Source organism: Castor canadensis, chromosome 3, assembly GCF_047511655.1.
Source record: "Castor canadensis chromosome 3, mCasCan1.hap1v2, whole genome shotgun sequence".
Taxonomy (NCBI): domain Eukaryota; kingdom Metazoa; phylum Chordata; class Mammalia; order Rodentia; family Castoridae; genus Castor; species Castor canadensis.
The window spans coordinates 38,537,147-38,554,025 of NC_133388.1; the positions used below are offsets into that span (position 1 = coordinate 38,537,147).

The 16,879-nt window shown below is 41.7% G+C and overlaps 2 protein-coding genes across 2 annotated transcripts in view; one reads left to right on the forward strand and one right to left on the reverse strand.

The window, feature by feature from the left end:
- The first annotated feature begins 1,131 nt into the window (after positions 1-1,131).
- Vti1b (vesicle transport through interaction with t-SNAREs 1B) lies at positions 1,132-15,983 on the forward strand. The gene is made up of 6 exons (XM_020176510.2): positions 1,132-1,580; positions 7,619-7,677; positions 9,655-9,846; positions 12,838-13,011; positions 14,468-14,529; positions 15,668-15,983. The coding sequence occupies exons 1-6, from the start codon at positions 1,466-1,468 to the stop codon at positions 15,762-15,764; spliced, it is 699 nt and encodes a 232-aa protein (XP_020032099.1). The 5' UTR covers positions 1,132-1,465; the 3' UTR covers positions 15,765-15,983.
- Positions 15,943-16,879, reverse strand: part of Arg2 (arginase 2) — a 28,391-nt gene continuing 27,454 nt past the window's right edge. The window contains exon 8 of the mRNA XM_020176509.2: positions 15,943-16,397. Within this exon, the coding sequence (XP_020032098.2) occupies positions 16,192-16,397 (206 nt within the window). The 3' untranslated portion in view covers positions 15,943-16,191. The remainder of the gene's footprint in view (positions 16,398-16,879) is intronic.

Genomic DNA, 16,879 nt, shown 5'->3' on the forward strand with positions numbered 1-16,879 from the left:
GTCTTGAGAATTCTTTGCTTGGGCTGGCTTCAAACTGTGATCCTCCAGATTTCTGCCTCCTGAGAACCTAGTATTACAGGCGTGAACTACCAGTGCCCGGTTTCCTCCCTCTCTTCAGCTATCACTGGATAGTCCCAGGCTTTCCTTTTTGTACCTGCCTTTTATTTCTATAACAATGATTCAGACTTTGTCATCTCTATGCTCACAGCCCAAAGAATTTGTTACTGTCGAATCAATGGCCAATGACCCAATCTAGTAAAAATAAAGGCCCAAAACATAAAAATGAGCAGTGCATACATATCCACCTCCCCACCAACACCCCCTGCCCATCTCCCTTGCTGGGGTGGAACCCCGAGCTTTGCTCATGCTAGGTGAGCGCTGTATCACAGCTACAACCCCTGCCCCATTCCTTTCAATAGTGGGAACAGCTTAAATATTGTACTCCAAGTAAACGTTTGAGAACGGCCTCCTTGAGCAAACCACCATGCATAGAAATTTGTATCCACGGAGGGCAGGATATTAAGTTATTTAATTATCAATACGTTACACTTGAAGGCAGGTTAGACTTGAGGAAGCCGGCTCCGCCTCCCACACCAGAACATAAATTATTCGAGAGCAGAGAGTACATCTATGCTGTTCACAAACATACCCAGATCCCCGCACTGCGCCTGCGCCGAAGCACCTAGTGTGAAGGAATGCACTGGGCGGGGCTCGCCGCTGGAGGCTGTGAGCGTATTTGGGGGCGACACTATCCAGGTTCCACCTCGGAAAGCGTTGACCCTGACCCCCTGACCTCCCCAGTAAAATTGCTGTACCGCCCGAGGACAAGCGGGACCCTCCTCCGCCTTTCTTTCCGGGGGCTGGAAGGGGACATTTACTCAGAACGCAAGCAAGGAAGAGTGGCAAAGCAGAGCAGGGCGTTAACAGCGAAGATGACGCCTAGAGACCCTCCACAACAGGGTGTAAAAGGGCAGACTCCTTTGGGCGACCCGGGGTAGGATTGCCCTCGTACTCACTACAACTCCCGGCATGCACTGCAGCGTCCGCTCCGCCCCCCCCCCCCCCCCATTGCCGGCCGGCGAGCCTGAGTAGGCAGCCAAGCTGCTCATCCCGTGGAGGCGGGGGGAAGAGTCCCCTTGAACCCTTCGGCTATGGCGCCTCCCCCAGCCCAGGCCGAGTATTTCTAGGTTCATGTATCGCTACTCGCGCCAGCGCGGCGTCGCTGCTCCGGGTGTCGCCGGGTAGCCTCGCCTGCCGGTTTTCTGTCAGGCTTTCGCGCTGGACGGTCCCGAGGTGAGCGCCAAGGAGTGGGCGTTCCGGCTTGAAGGACCGCGCCGCGGCCCCGGAAGCGCCTGATTCCCGGCGGTCGCAGTGATGGCTTCGGGGTTGGGCGGCTGACCGCTGGGCTAGGAGCGGGCCCAGCGCCCAGAATCTCGGCGGCCGCTGCTCAAGCGCGGCCTGCACCATGGCCACCTCCGCCGCCTCCTCGGAGCATTTCGAGAAGCTGCACGAGATCTTCCGCGGCCTCTATGAAGACCTACGAGGGGTGCCCGAGCGGCTGCTGGGGACGGCGGGGACCGGTAAGGCGGTGGCGGGAGCAGCCCTGGGGAACTCGGCCGGGTGCTGCAAGAGCGTCCTCTCCTTCCAGACCTGGCCCCTGTTCCCCGCTGCAGTCCTGACACGCCCCCTACGGCTCCACGTCTGGGTGTTTTCTCCCCGGGGTTCTCAAATTTTTCTTTCTCGTCCCTCCCCCACGAAAAGCAGGGAAGGGGTTCCAAAATCTGTGGTCCCCATATTTCAGTAAAATAGATATTTTTTTTTCCCCATGCCGAGGATCAAATCCAGGGCCTCGCGCAAGGCAAGCTCTCTATCCACAAGCTACAGCCCCCAGCCCTAGAATTGGTTTCGTTTGCAGTTCTGTTTTTTGTTTTACGCATTTAAAAAGCATTATTCTCGAGAGGTTTATAGTTTTCAGCATATGGACAAAAGATCCATAGCACAAACAAAGGCCAGTAACCCAAAAGAATCATAACTTGTGGTGTTTGGGATGTAAAAGGTTGAATGGGAGCTTGCTGGGGAAATGGAAAGAGGCAACGAAGGAATAAACAAATTGAATCATATCAACTATGGAGTTTAAGGAGTATGAGGGAAAGTTGCAGGAAATAAGGTCAAAAGCCAGACTGTAGAAGAACCTGTTAAGAGTTTTGGACTTAATACGGAGAATCAGTAAAGGATTTTAGACTGCTGAATAATGTGTATTTTATTTTAGAAGCAGGGCTCTGATGACTGGAGGATAAGAGAGTGATAGGGGACAGTGTTAAAGGCCTCCATGGCAGTTGTCCTAGGTAGCTTGGGAATCTGGAGAGTGAATCCTCCATTCAAGAGGTGATTCTGAGGCAGAAATTGATGAGCCTGACTGAATAGAGGAGTGATGGAGAAAGATTGAAGGGTTTCTGCGTTTTCTAACTTTGTCAGTTGAGTGAATGATGAACCTAAATAAGAAATATGAGAGGCTGGGGGGCAGATCTCAAGTGGTGGAGTGTCTACTTAGCAAGCATGAGGCCCTGAGTTCAAAATCCAGTATCCTAACTCCCCCCCACCCCCACCCCCACAAAAAGACAAGCAGACTAGTTTGGGTTGTGGATAAGAACATCAAGACTATGTGTCGAATAAAGATCATAATGTATGTCCATTCTAGCCTGACAAAATATTTCTTCTGCCATTAAAAGTTAACATTTATGAAGAACATATTAATGTGAATTGAGAGGCAGGATAGTAATACTCGAAAGCAAGAATTCTAGGGCCACACTGCCTGGGTTAAATCCACATCTTGGTAGCTGTGTGACCTTACAAGTTACTTCACCAAACTAGTTTTCCAAATAAAATGCGGGATAAATCATAGCATCTAAGTTCATAGGGTTTTGTGTGGAGTAAATGAGTTAATATATGCAGAGCCCTTAGAATACTGCCTGACAGAAGTAAGAGCTCTTAGCCATTGCTTTCAATACATGGGAAATCTGGTATTTCATTTAAGTGAAAAAGAATACTAGCTCTTTTTACAGTTACTTTCCTGTTGCTCCACTTTTTTTTTTTCCAATACATTTATCTTCTAACATATGCAGAACTTTACAACATAATATTTACAGTGTTTGTCTTCCTGTCACTAGAAGGTAGTCTCAAAGTGGGATCAGTCCATAAATCAGCAGCATCAGCACCATCTGGGAACTTGTTAGAAATGCAGATTCTCAGGCCCTACTCAAACTTGCTGAATCAAAACTGCTCTTTAAACAGCCCTCTAGGGAATTTCCGATGGCTACTCAAGTTTGAAAGCCTGGGCTGGAGTGCAAACTCAGTATTTTGTTTTATTATGTTTTTTTTTGCCTGTACTGAGGTTTGAACTCGGCCTCCAACTTGGTAGGCAGCAGCTATCACTTGAGCCAATCCACCAGCCCTGTTTTATTATATATCCTAAGCTTAGAATAGTGCCTAGTCCCTGCTAGGTGGTCTATAAATATTTGTTGAATAATTGAATGTATCAATACTGTGACTTGGGAAGAAAATAACTATGAAACTGAGAAAAATTTATTTCTGTTTGCTTTTCACATTTTCATTACTCTTAAAAACTGACCTACACATCTATTAAAAATGAAAGATTTATTTTCCCTAAAGTATAGTCTGTATTCAGTTTCAGTCTTTGAAGGGTAGCTGGCACAATTTGTCCTATTCTAGGAAGGTTTTGTAGCAGTGGCAATCTTATTACCATATATGATCCACTTAATATTACATTAAGCACCTACAACATTTCTAGTTTTGGGTTTGCACTGTTTGTTTCTCCAAAACCTTAAGTGCTATAATTTCTTAACCTAATTTTTTTTTTTTAGAAGTGCATTTTTTTTTATTCATATGTACATACAATGTTTGGGTCATTTCTCCTCCCTTCCCCCCCCCCGCCCCTTCCCCCCCCCCCCGCCCCTTCCCTTAACCACCCCACCCCTTCCCTCTCCCCCCCACCCCCTTGCTTCCAGGCAGAAACTATTTTGCCCTTATGTCTAATTTTGTTGAAGAGAGAGTATAAGCAATAATAGGAAGGACCAAGGGTTTTTGCTAGTTGAGGTAAGAATAGCTATACAGGGAGTTGACTTGCACTGCTTTCCTGTACATGTGTGTTACCTTCTAAATTAATTCTTCTCAAACTAAACTTTTCTCTAGTTCTTGGTCCCCTTCTCCTATTGGCCTCTGTCACTTTAAAGCATCTGCCTTAGTTTCTCTGTGCTTAACCTAACTAATTAATATGTTAAGTACCTATGATCATGAGTTTTACTTTTGGTTTTGTAGCCTATTTGTAATGAGTGTGGTATGTAGTAAAATTATTGAAAGTTTCTGTGGGGAGCAGAGTAGGAGAAGCCTATGAGGACATAAGCACAGTCCCAGCCACAGAATAAGGCTAGCATAAGATACAGAGTAGCTGCTTTTCCTAAGATGTTTATGTCAAATAATCTGTAGGCTGAGATTTGGCACAGCCCCAGCCATAGAAGAGAGTGAGAAGATGAGCTGCAGCTCAGCTGCTTTTTCTGAGTTGTTTAGAAGCAGGAACACAGATTCCTCTTTTTACAATGTCACACCCCTCCCTGAGAACTGTTGCTCCACCTTCTCGTTTATCACTGGGTATAAAAGACTCGCCGAAGGGTGAGTGAGGCTTTTTGGATGAAAGCAGGTTTTTTTGATGAAGGGAGGCTTTTGGATGAAGGGAGGCTTTTGGATGTGGGGTTTTAGCAGAAGGGAAATTGCTGGAGGCCTTTTGATGAAAGGGCTTTTTGGCTGAAGGGAAAAGAATTGACTGAAGGGGATTGCTAAAGCTAAAGAGAGAACATGGGACAGTGCAAGTCTGCACCAAGAACTTTATACATGGGCTTTAGAAAAACTAAGCTAAAGAAAAGCTAAAGAGAACATGGGACAGTGCAAGTCTGAGGGCAAGGACTTTAAGAGAGATTATGTTAAAGAAAGCTAAGAGAAAACATGGGACAGAGTGAGTCTAAGGAAAGAAACTTTAAAGAATAGAAAAGAAGACTTTTAGAAGCAAGGTTTTAAAGTATTGTAAAGGAATAAGGCCTTAAAAGAGAAAAGAAGCAGAGTACAGAGAAGAGATTAATACAGATTAAGAAACAATGGGACTATTGTGTTTCTCCACTGAGCTCCCAACACACCTGGCCCCAACTTTCTGTCTATCCTGTGTCCTTTCTGCATCTCTCATCACCTCCAGTTAGGCCTGTTTGGCCGGTGGGCAGCCACCCCATGGCTATCAGGGACTCTCTGCTCCCTCCTTCCCTTCATGATTACCATGGCAACTCCTGCTGGCGGGCAATGGGTCCTGACCTGTCCTACAGATCCATATTACCCCGAGCTCCTCCCCACCAAACCTCGACCTATCCCGATGCCCCTGACTTCACCCAGGCTATAAAAAACTGGGCTGCCATTTCTCCGGTGTGACTTCTCTGGCCCTGCTCTTTGGGGATGGTGAACCTCGCACAAGAGCACACTCTCAATAAAGCCTGCTTGCTTTGTTATTTGGCTCCAATTTGGCCTTCCCATCACTAATAACCAAGAGAGAGAAAAAGCTCATGTCAGTTTTCCATTTTAATTCACTTAACTTTCAGAATATTGTACACAAGACTCCACTATTTTGAGTCAGAAAAAAAAAAATCACTGAGGAATACGAGATGCCCCAGGCTGGTAAACACTAATTCCTCACAGGCTATAACGTTTTAATTTTCTCAACTCTTCATATTCTGGTGAATTTTGGCTGTCCCTAGGTCTTCTTGCCTAAGGATTTACTTTCAAAAACAACGGTAGTTCCTATTTATTGAATCTTTACTATACCTGGAACTTGCTAAGTGCTAGTTTGCATTACTTCTCTTAACCCTTTCAAACAATTCTGTGAAGCCAGTATTATTACATATTCGGTTTACAGATGAGGAATCTGATGCCTTTTAATTTCTATATGGTTTGAGAGTAAGTAAACTGTCTACAAAGTGAGGCTGTAGGTTCTAGAAGTGGTACAGTAGAGCACCAGAAGGAAAATATTTTTAAAGAACCCAGGTGAAACTGAAGTTATTTCCCAGAACTGTAGTAGACTGAATTAGTCATTCTTGGGTTGGCAATTCAGGCCCCCGTAAGAGATGGGGAACATTAAGGTAGGCTTTCTGTTTTTCAAAGCAGGCAGTTTCCATTGTATTCTGTGTCCAGAAGATGGTGCCATCATCCACCTGTTACAAATGAGACAGTTAGTATAAAAGTGAGTCCCTCACACAGGTTTGGGCAGGCATGTGGCATGGGGGATAGTGGTTCTGGAGTAGCTCATTCTTGATTCTAGTTCCCATCCTATTTTACACATGTAATATGTATCATTCTAATTTCCTCAAAAAAAAAAGTAAGAGATTTTGTTTTTTAAACATATTTACTAATTGCTAAAGACTATAGACCCTAGGAACTCAAAAACATCCTTCAATTTTATACTGTGCTCTACAGAGGCATTGACTTGAGAGACAGGAGACTTGCATTCTAGAATTAATGTTGCCCCACAGCCACTCCTCCCATGGCCTTGGAAAGGCACTCAGTTTTTCAACTACAAAAAGGAAAGGTTAGAGTAGGTGATCCCTGACATCCATCCCAGCTCTAGCAGCCATTGGCTTCTGAGATGAAAGCATGAAAAGGCAGCTAGTGATTCCTCTCATTGGATAAAGATCAGCCTCTTTTGAACTTTTATATATTTGCCTTCCTGGCTTCATGATTAGAATGAATGATTTCAGTCTTTCCTTTTGTTTTAAATCTTAGTTCATAAAGGAGCTCAAAATGTGAAGTTTTTCAAATTATTTTTAAAGGGGTTGCATTTCTTTTAAAAGTCTATAAGCTATTGAGCACTCATAGGAGGAGGTGTGAAATTAGGCAAACAGTGGACTATTTCAACTCTAAAAAGACTGAGAAGCAAGGGTCAGGTGCGGTGGCTCATACCTGTAATTCCAGCTCCTCAGGAGGTAGACCTTTGCAAGGATCATGGTTTCAGGCGAGCCAGGGCAAAATGTTAGCATTGCCCCATCTCAACCAACAACTAGGTGTGGTGGTACATCTCTGTGGTCCCGGCATCACTTACAACATAGGTAAGAGGATCATGATTCAAGGTCAACCCCAGCTAAAAATACAAAATCACTAAAGCAAAAAAGGGCAGGGGGGCATGGGTCAAGTGGTAGAGTACATGCCTAGACAGGACCATTGCCTGAGTTCAAATCCCACTACCACCAAAACAAAAAAGACTGAGAAGGCTCATAAGCCTACCTCTACTTCCCCTACTTTCACTGATGTATTTTTTTAATCATTCTAGAATTTGCCTCTTGAATGTAGATTTTTCAAATCCATTAACAAAAGAATAATAAAGGAGGAAGTCTTACAGCTAACATGAGTGCAGAAAAATCTCAGTCCCCATACATTTCTAAATGCCTTTGGGGTGATAAGTATTTCTGCCCCTACCAGAAAGAAATGGGGAGGCTATCCTAAGCAGAGGGAATGGTCTCTCCAAATGTGTGGAAGCAGTAATGAGTGTTTGAAACTTTTCTATCTTTTCTAGAAGAGAAGAAGAAGTTGATCAGAGATTTTGATGAAAAGCAACAGGAAGCAAATGAAACGGTGAGAACAGATGAGGAGCAAGCAAGTCCTTGTTTCTTCTACTTGGTGTTGGTCTTTTCTAGAATTAATGCTGTGACTGATCACAGATTACCTATTCCTGTCTATTAATCTTGATTTTTGACTATTACTAAAAGAGACTATTTGGTGGAGATGGGTATTGGTTGGCAGGTGATAAACACAAGTAGGTAAAGTCTGAAGACTGTCCTGAAAAAGGTTTTGGTAACACATTCCTCATGTTAGTAGTACAGTCATTCCGATACTTCTACTCAAGTGGTCTTTTAAAACCTCTTAAGGGCTGCCCATTAGGATAGGTTACTGTTCTTGCTGTCACAGAAAATGTAGGCCAGAGATGATTCTAGCCATATTCCTTTGTGTCTTCAGACAGCATGGTAGCTGGATTTGGTTCTTCAGGCAAATCACGTGTGAACAGGATGAGTTCCAGTTAGAACCTGTTAGAAATCAGTTTGGGTTGCTGAGTGGTTCAATAGGGTCTGCTTCTCTCTTAACCTGTGGCTTTTCTTTAGAAAAAAATTTTGTGTTCTAACCCTTTGGAAGCAAGAGTCCTAGCTCCTTCCACTGTAGATTTAGCAAATCCATTAAGATTGTAGCTAAAATCCAGGTCCTTGGTAATAAATACTCTGCAGAAATAGCTGCCCCTACTTTTTGCTACCCTGAGAACAGACCAAGAAGAAAATTTTTTAGGCCAGAGAACTTCCTTGCTGAAGATCAATTTTCCAGTTATTCCAAGGAAGTTCTGAGTAGTTAAGCCAATCTGCATATTTTTCTCATTCTGTATCTGTTTTAAGGAAGACCAGGCCACTAGACTGGAAACTGTCTCCATAGTGGGAGTAATGGACACTTTTTTTTTTTTTTTTGGTGGTACTGGGGCTTGAACTCAGGACCTGCACCTTGAGCCCTTTTTTGTGATGGTTTTTTTCGAGATAGGGTCTCGTGAACTATTTGCTGGGGTTGGCTTCGAACCATGATCCTTCTTGATCACTGCCTCCTGAGTAGTAGGATTACAGGCGTGAGCCACCAGCTCCTGGCTGGACACTTAATACCAGTATGCAGCTGTGCATAGCCATGGTACCTGTTATGTAATGAGTCCTCTTTCAGTTAACATCTTGGTAGCATTTTAAAAATCTTTAAGCCACTACTGATTTGTTTGGTGTTCAGATACTTTCTTTCTCTGAATTTGGCAAAATTAATAATTCTGTTCTCATCCTTAGCAAATGAAAGTTAATTTGAGGTCTCTCATGATCATGTCTATGTGTTACATTTTACTTATCCCAGAGAAATGGTTATCTGATTCCCCAGAGCAACCTGCTTCTGGGCCCCTAGTTATCTGTCTTAGAGATAGTTTACAGAAGGAAGAGGAAGAAGAGGAACCTTGATACCAACCTGTATCATTTTTAGTATAGTATACGTCAGTGTACTTCTTGTTAGCAGTGTTGAGCCATATCAGGCTAAAAAATTTGTATATTGAAGCCAAGAATTTGAAGATTTTGAATCTTGAGTCATCTTACTCTATAACCTTGAGTAGGTTTCTTTACGTTGTATGTAAACTGGAGAACGTATTTCCTACTCTATTGATTTGTTGTGGGAACTAAATGAGAATGTATGTAAAACATTTAATAAGTTATATAGTACACCTAATTTATTTTGTTGATTTTTGCAGTGTTGGGGATAGAGTCCAGGATCTTGGAAATGCTTGATCGGCAAGCACTCTGCCACTGAGCTGTCCTCTAACCCACTAGTTCATTTGTCTGACATGTATCTTTTCAGTGAAAGCCTTCTGGGCACTATTTTTTAAAGGCATTTGAAATGAAGTGAACATGCATTTGGGGCTCCAGCCTCATGGAGCATACCACCGAATGTTGTTGGGGGTCATCTGTGGCTTGATGAGTTCCAACTAGGCATATCCTAAAGGAGAGAGGGAGAGCCAGGCCGCCTACTCATTGTTTTCTGTCTTCCTAGCTGGCAGAGATGGAGGAAGAACTACGGTATGCACCCTTATCTTTCCGTAACCCCATGATGTCTAAGCTGCGAAACTACCGGAAGGACCTTGCCAAACTCTACCGGGAAGTCAGAAGCACTCCTTTGACAGCCACACCTGGAGGCCGAGGAGACATGAAATTTGGTGCATATGCCTTAGAGAATGAGCATATGGTAAGTGTTGGCTTTTTTTTTTTTTCTTTTCCCCTTTATGGGCCTGTGGTACAAGGATTAAACAGTTCATGTTATCAGTGCATACTGGATTTTTGTTGTTTTTCCTGTCTTTGTTCTCATTCCTGCATCCAGTTCCCCTTCTCTCCTCTGGTACATGGTCTTTTTAATTCAGCTCTTTCTAAACTATATGCTTTTTTAGATTACTTTGTGTACATATAGACAAATAGGCAATGGATTGGTACTTTGTGTGGTAACAGCATATCACTGTTTCCTATTTTTGTCTGGACTATTAATTGAACCTGTTGATCTAATGGCTTTTATTCTTTTTTTTTTTTTTTTTTTGGTGGTACTGGGATTTGAATTTGGCCTTATGCTTGCTAGGCAGGCATTCTACCACTGAGCCACTCCACCAGCCCTATTTTGGATTGGTATTTTCAAGATAGGGTCTGGTGAACTATTTGTCTGAGTAGGCTTCAAACTGTGATCCTCCTGATTTCTGCCTCCCAACTAGCTAGGATTACAGGCATGAGCTACCAGCACCTGGCTCTTTTATTCTTCCATTTAAATTTTAACTTTTTCAAGTGTGCCCAAAAAATTCAGTTAGGTTTTAATTTTGTGTGTGTGTGTGTGTGGTTACTGGGGTTTGAACTCAGGGCCTCATACTTGTTAGGCAGGCGTTCTACCACTTGAACCACTCCACCAGCCAGAAGTTTAATTCTTTTTTGAGACAGGGTCTATGTTGCCTTCCCAGACTGGTCTCCATCTCCTGGGCTCAAGTGAGAGAGGCTTCTCAAGTAGCTACTCAGGTAGTTTTTAATCTATCAGAGTATTGTTACAAAATTAGTCTAAGCTTTCCTCTACTTTAATATCAAGATGGACCAACAACTGATATAGTAGAAATGCAGAGTGCTTCTCTGTAATGGTCCTTCTGACACCCTATTTAGTACTGTACTGGAGTGAGCCAGAGTGCCTAACATTCAGAATTCTAATGTATAAAATTGAACTAATTAAAAACCTGTATTCTGTAACCATCTAGAGAAGTTGGATAGTTAAGGGAATAAAGTAAAACTTCACTAGTATTAAATTTAATGTGCTGCATTTGGATTAAATTCCACAAGTATGAAGTAGAAATTGACTGGGAAGTAGCATGAGAAAAGGAAAGGGGCTCACCACTTCAGACTGAACAAAAGTTAGTGATAGAGTTTTAATCAAATCCCATTTTGTGGCGCATCTTGATTATAGTTGAAAGGAATGACACTAGTGTGACATTGCTGATGTCAAAACAAGACAATTTGAGAATGATGTAAAACTTGTGAAAGAGACAGGAAAGAGGCAGGTGAAGCTTATTAGAATAGAAATTGTAAAAGTGACTTTCGTCGTTTAAAAATAAAAGGGTTATAAACCCAAACATTTCGCTTTAAAATCATTAGTTTCAGAAATTATAAGTTATAACATTTTTGAGAAGGGGATCTCAGTGTTTTGCTTGAGGTGGCCTGAAATGCCCAATCTAACATGTGCTTCCTGCCCCTGCATCCCAAGTAGCAGGGACTATACGTGTGCAACACCATGCCCAGCTCCATAAATTATGTTAGATAACAATTACCACCTTCAGTAGAATTATTCCAAATCTGTTTGAGGACAATTTGAGTGATGTTACTGTCTTTTTGTGCTCTTTTAGCCTAATCATTTGAAAATCTGTATCTTTTATTTAAAAAAACTTTTTTCTTTTGAACTGAACTTCATTTGTAACTAGTTTTATTTGAAACTCATTCAGTGGTTTCCTTATCCACTGCTTTGTAGGCTGTTTGTTACATGAAAATGCTTTCTGCTTCTCTGAGAATCTACTTCTTGACGATGTCCTTACTGCCATGTCATGTGTCCTATTGTAAGCTCTGTGAGCTGGGCCTCAATTGTGCTGTGAATAGCTCAGAATGTGGTGCTGCACCCCATCTATCTGTGGTTATTAATTCTGGCCTGACAAAGGCTACTTTTGTTCTCATGCTCTCTGTGTTTAGGATTATAGGTAGAGTAGAACTTCAGTGGGGATTTAGAGAATGAGGGCACCTGAGTTGGGAAGCTTACTTGAGCCCCAGATGCTACTTTCCCTAAGACCACATTACCAGTGTGATCATTTTAAAGTTGTGTTTTGGCCTGAGGCATTTTGGGGGGCTCACCCTGAATGTATTCCCCTAAGTTTTTTTCCAGAATATAGTAATGTCTCTGGCTTCTAAATGATTTATTTATGTGCTAAGAATATCTTGTTCGTGGTCCCTAAATCCTCAGGACCACTCAAGTGGGAATTTTCAGTGAACTAATCTTTTTCAAGAGCTATGGAGGTTAGCTGGTTTGCTTGTAGCACTATCATAGTTAAGACTGTGTGCATTATCAGAGGTCACTACTGCACCTCCCAGTGTGGGCTGCTGCCTCTCAAGTTACTAGTCCAAGAAACATGTTGAAATAAACTTGAACTGGTCTGCAGGGTTTTCCCTGCAGCTTTTTTTCAGTCTTTTTCTCTTTGCTTCACTTAAGTGTAACAAGCATGGCATGACAGGCACTATGAGCCTGCTGATTGGACTTCAGGTTCACTTTACTCTGATCTGGAATAGGATCTTTTTTGTTTTGGTGAGGCTGGGGTTTGAATTCAGGGCTTTGCTCTTGCAAAGCAGGCACTCCTTGAACAGTATCTTATAGCTCATTAGCATCTTTGGTTCTATCTTAAAAGTTGGTCTTCTGTATATTCACTGCTTCTGAATACTCCACTAGCCTTGGATTGCAAATTTTTTTAATAGGAAAATTGAATATCTGAAGATTTTGGCATCCTCAGTGGTCTTATAACCAGTGCTCCGAATATACTAAGGAATGACTATAATGAAAATTATTGCTTACTATATCCTTTTTACACATGGAAGGTCATAAGGAATAAACCAACAGTGAGTTTATAATGGAAGGAGTCCTAACTTTTCCAACTTTTCCTTTCTATACTCCTATCAGAATCGGCTCCAAACTCAAAGGGCATTGCTTCTACAAGGCACTGAAAGCCTAAACCGGGCCACCCAAAGTATCGAGCGTTCCCATCGGATTGCCACAGAGACTGACCAGATTGGTTCAGAAATCATCGAAGAGCTGGGGGAGCAACGAGACCAGTTGGAGCGTACCAAGAACAGAGTATGTCTGGGAATATGGGGAAAGTGTATAGGTCTACCACACTTGGATGCCATACTGAGGCCAGAAGCTACAGCACTTCTGAATTCAGAAGAGCATTCTTTAGGTTTTTCTGTTTTTCTTAAGTTTTTAAAGATTTGCTTGGCTAAAAGGAAATCTTCCTTTTGAGTAATTTCATCCCTAAGATTTAGATATCAGTAGAGGTTTTTGTTTTTTTCTTGAACAAAAACAACTGAAGGAATTTAATTTCTGTAAGATTACAGTCACTCCATCTTTACTAACTAGCAAGAGAATGTAACAAAAGGAGTATGTAAAGACTCAAAGCCACAGTTTAAAATTTTAATTTCTCCTGTCTAAGTGGGATATTTTCCTATTCTTATGAAAACATCTGCTTTTGGGACCCCATCATTTAGAGTGAAGGCTGTTTTCCACAATTCAAAAAGTAATACCATTGGTAGGCTATAGATTTATAAATTCTAGTTCAGTCCTGGACTATAACCTCTGTTACTTAAGGTAAATTGGATCATTATGGGGAGAAAACAAATACTTAGGTCAAACGATGACTGTATTGTGGCCTTAAATTTTTTAAGAGCTCTAAGAGGCTTACAAAAAATAACATTTCTTCCTATAAATGAGTTCATCTACATAGGAATTTTAAAAAATAGTTTGCCAGTAGAATGCTGTATTAATAGCTTAAGGCAAATCCAAACTGAAAGTGATACAGTGGTCAAGATTTGGACAAGAAATACTAGCTCAGTGGAGATTTGATATTTTCTCGTACATCTTAATAGCTGCAAGTCTCCATCCTTAAAATTAATCAGTGTTTCCCTTCCCATTTCAGTGAAAATTCACAGTAAAGTGATAATTCAAGATAAGCTGTGGAGAATGCACCTTGCTAACAGATTGTATCAGTTTTGAATTTTGAGCATACCAAGTAGATTGGTTGAATTTAAATGCCAAAGAATGAGCTTAGAGACCAACTTACCTAGGCCATCAGGGAATAAGAACAGTTGGCAAGGGGCAGAAATATCCTCCAGCTATCTCAATTAGTAACAGGCAGTCAAAAGGGAAAAGTCCCAAAAGTGGCAAACCACCAGTTTATACAAACACGCATCAACTCAGGAGACTTTCCTGGAATCTGGCTGATGAAATTCAAACCTTAAATTGCTTTATAGTCACAGGCCTGGACTACCTGTGAAACCGTACTGTTTATTATGAGTAGCCAAGATAACAGATTAGCTCAGCTCAACACTCACCTGGGATATAGTGATGCCTAAGCCTCCTTGATGAGTACCAAAGCATCTTGTCCTTTCCAGGCTTTTCTACAGTGGCCATTACTTAAATTGGTTTGAATTCTTGGCATTTTTCAATAGACCCATTAATGCCCAATGTTGGTTCAAGTCTATATAGTACATACTTTTGAAGAAAGGGGGAAATAATTGCTATTTTCTCTTCCCAGCTGGTAAACACAAGTGAAAACTTGAGCAAAAGTCGAAAGATTCTCCGTTCAATGTCCAGAAAGTAAGTTTTAAAAAGACTCAAAAATTTTAATTTCTTTTAATACCTTTCAACTAAGAAAGCTTAAAAACATTGACTTACAAAAGTCCTAATAAATCACTTTAATGCTTGATACCACATAGTCTCCTTGCACTCAGTACCTCTCTGCAGATAATAAAGATTATTATAGTTAAATATCCGAGGGTGAAATTCTTTGTTAAAGTTCGTGCTGCAACTTGGAGCAGTAGGAAACTTATCCACTGAAAAGGCATTTACTTTCAGCTTACATTCCTTAGAAAAGATACATGGGAATAAATAGCTTCATGAAATGTATTTATAAAAACTTAATTAGAAGATTTGGCTCTGCCAAAAGAGAGCCAGGCCCTTTTCTGGGAGTCCTGGCTTATTAGCAAGAAGTAGACTTAAAAAAAAAAAAAAAAAAAAACCCAAAAACCCTTCAAGTAAGTGATAACAGTAAGAACACCAGAGCCAAGGGAAGTATTGGCCCTGTTGAGGCTTAAATTAGGGCAAGTTAATAGTGTGATTCCACAACAGGGAGAATACCAAAGTGAAGACCTGAGAGCCAGAGAACGATTCGTGTGTGTGTATAGACAAGACAGAAAATTTTTTGAGTAGAGATAACTTGTCTGGATAACAGAACAGAGGGAAAAATAGGGACGAAATAGTAAAAAGGGGAGGAGTTTACAAGGGATTAAAAGCCAATACCCAGGCTTCTAGTTAATCATCTTAAAAGCAGGACCCTCTGCGAACTTGACTTTGACGCGGAAGGATCTGCCCCGAACCCTTCTCCCAGCCTACACTCACAACTGATGCAGCGCTGTATGGCTAGATGATACGATATTTCCAATTGCAGAAATGCAATTGGAAAACATTAGAATAAAGACCATTTTTTGTGCTTTGAAATTGTCCTGCCTTTCTACATTTCTGTGAAGTAGTCAGTGTTATCCCTAAGTTACAGCAAAAGAACCTTGTAAGTTATCACCAAAGAACTTGCTAAGTGGCTATGTGATCATACAAACTCAGCCTGCCAGTCAGTATCCAGCCTTGGCCCCAGGTCAAACCCTAAGGTAGTAAAAACAGCAAGAAATAAGGTTATCCAGACTACTGACTACTGCTTCCTCCTTTTTTTTTTTTTTTGTAGAGTGACTACCAACAAGCTGCTGCTTTCCATTGTCATCTTATTGGAGATAGCCATCCTGGGAGGCCTTGTTTATTACAAATTCTTTCGCAAGCACTGAACTTCCTACAGGGAAGAGTTTGTGGACCAGAATCTTGAGCCTGTGAATGAGTGGTTTAGGGATACTGTATAACATGTTGCTGCTGTGTGCTCACCATTCAAGGATGCACTGTGTAGCCAGATTGTGGGGAAGAGGGAGGGCAAATGGAAAACCAAGTAAATATGAAGGAAGTATGATATACCAAGGTAATAAATGCTGTTTATGACGTCTTCAAATTTACATACCATAACAATACCTTGTGAACTTCAAAAAACCAAATACATTTACAGTAGCATTTTTGGTCACCAAAATGGAGAGGAAGTTATCAGAATGCACAGATGTTCTCATTAAGGCAATATTGACCCAAACAACCATTTAATATATGTCCCCTTAAGTGCTTCGCAACTCTGGAATGCCCATTGTGAAACGTGCCAGTGCACAGTATTTCCTAAATTCTCACACGTTCTTCGTTTTCCGATTCATCTGGTGAACTAGGAGTAGGAAGTTGGCCATAGACAATGTGACTGCCTTCTCTTGTCTGACCAAAACTTGAAGCAATCACATCTACTGCCAGGCTAGCTGTAGCCTTTGCCTCTTCCTCCGAAGTGGCTAACCGAGGATTGACTTCAACAAGATCCAGTGCTGACAGCAATCCTAGAAGAACAAGGTATGACAAAACATCAGAAAATTCTAGAGCTGCTACTTTCAGTGAGGGCTGTCCCACTTAGTAAAAACAAGTCATTTCCAGTATAAAATTATCTATTGGCAGAAGGCCCCCTGCACCTTAAAATGTTAGTTTATTAGAGTAGGACTGAAATAAATCTTTAAGGCAATGAAATAAGTCTACCCCTGTTCAACTAACTTAATAGGCATAGCTGTCAGGTTTTGTGGTACTGTATCTGTTCCTCCTATCCCTAAGTGCTGGAGATTGAACCCAGGGTCTTGCACATGCCAAGCACATGCTGTACCACTAGGCATATGTCCTGAAATGTAGTTATTACTGGAAACTTTTATTCCTTTTGTTTTGAGACAGGGTCTCTTTATGTAGCCTAGGCTGGCCTCAAACATGATTCTTCTGTCTCAGCCTCCTGAGTAGTGGGAGTATAGGCATGTACCACCACACCCAGCCCAAACTT

Bases quoted from the DNA above. Each gene is read 5' to 3' on its own strand.
- Vti1b (XM_020176510.2), top strand. From the start codon at position 1,466: ATGGCCACCTCCGCCGCCTCCTCGGAGCATTTCGAGAAGCTGCACGAG. The intron at 1,581-7,618 runs GTAAGGCGGTGG...TATCTTTTCTAG, and splicing joins GCTGGGGACGGCGGGGACCG to AAGAGAAGAAGAAGTTGATC. The intron at 13,012-14,467 runs GTATGTCTGGGA...TTCTCTTCCCAG, and splicing joins TGGAGCGTACCAAGAACAGA to CTGGTAAACACAAGTGAAAA.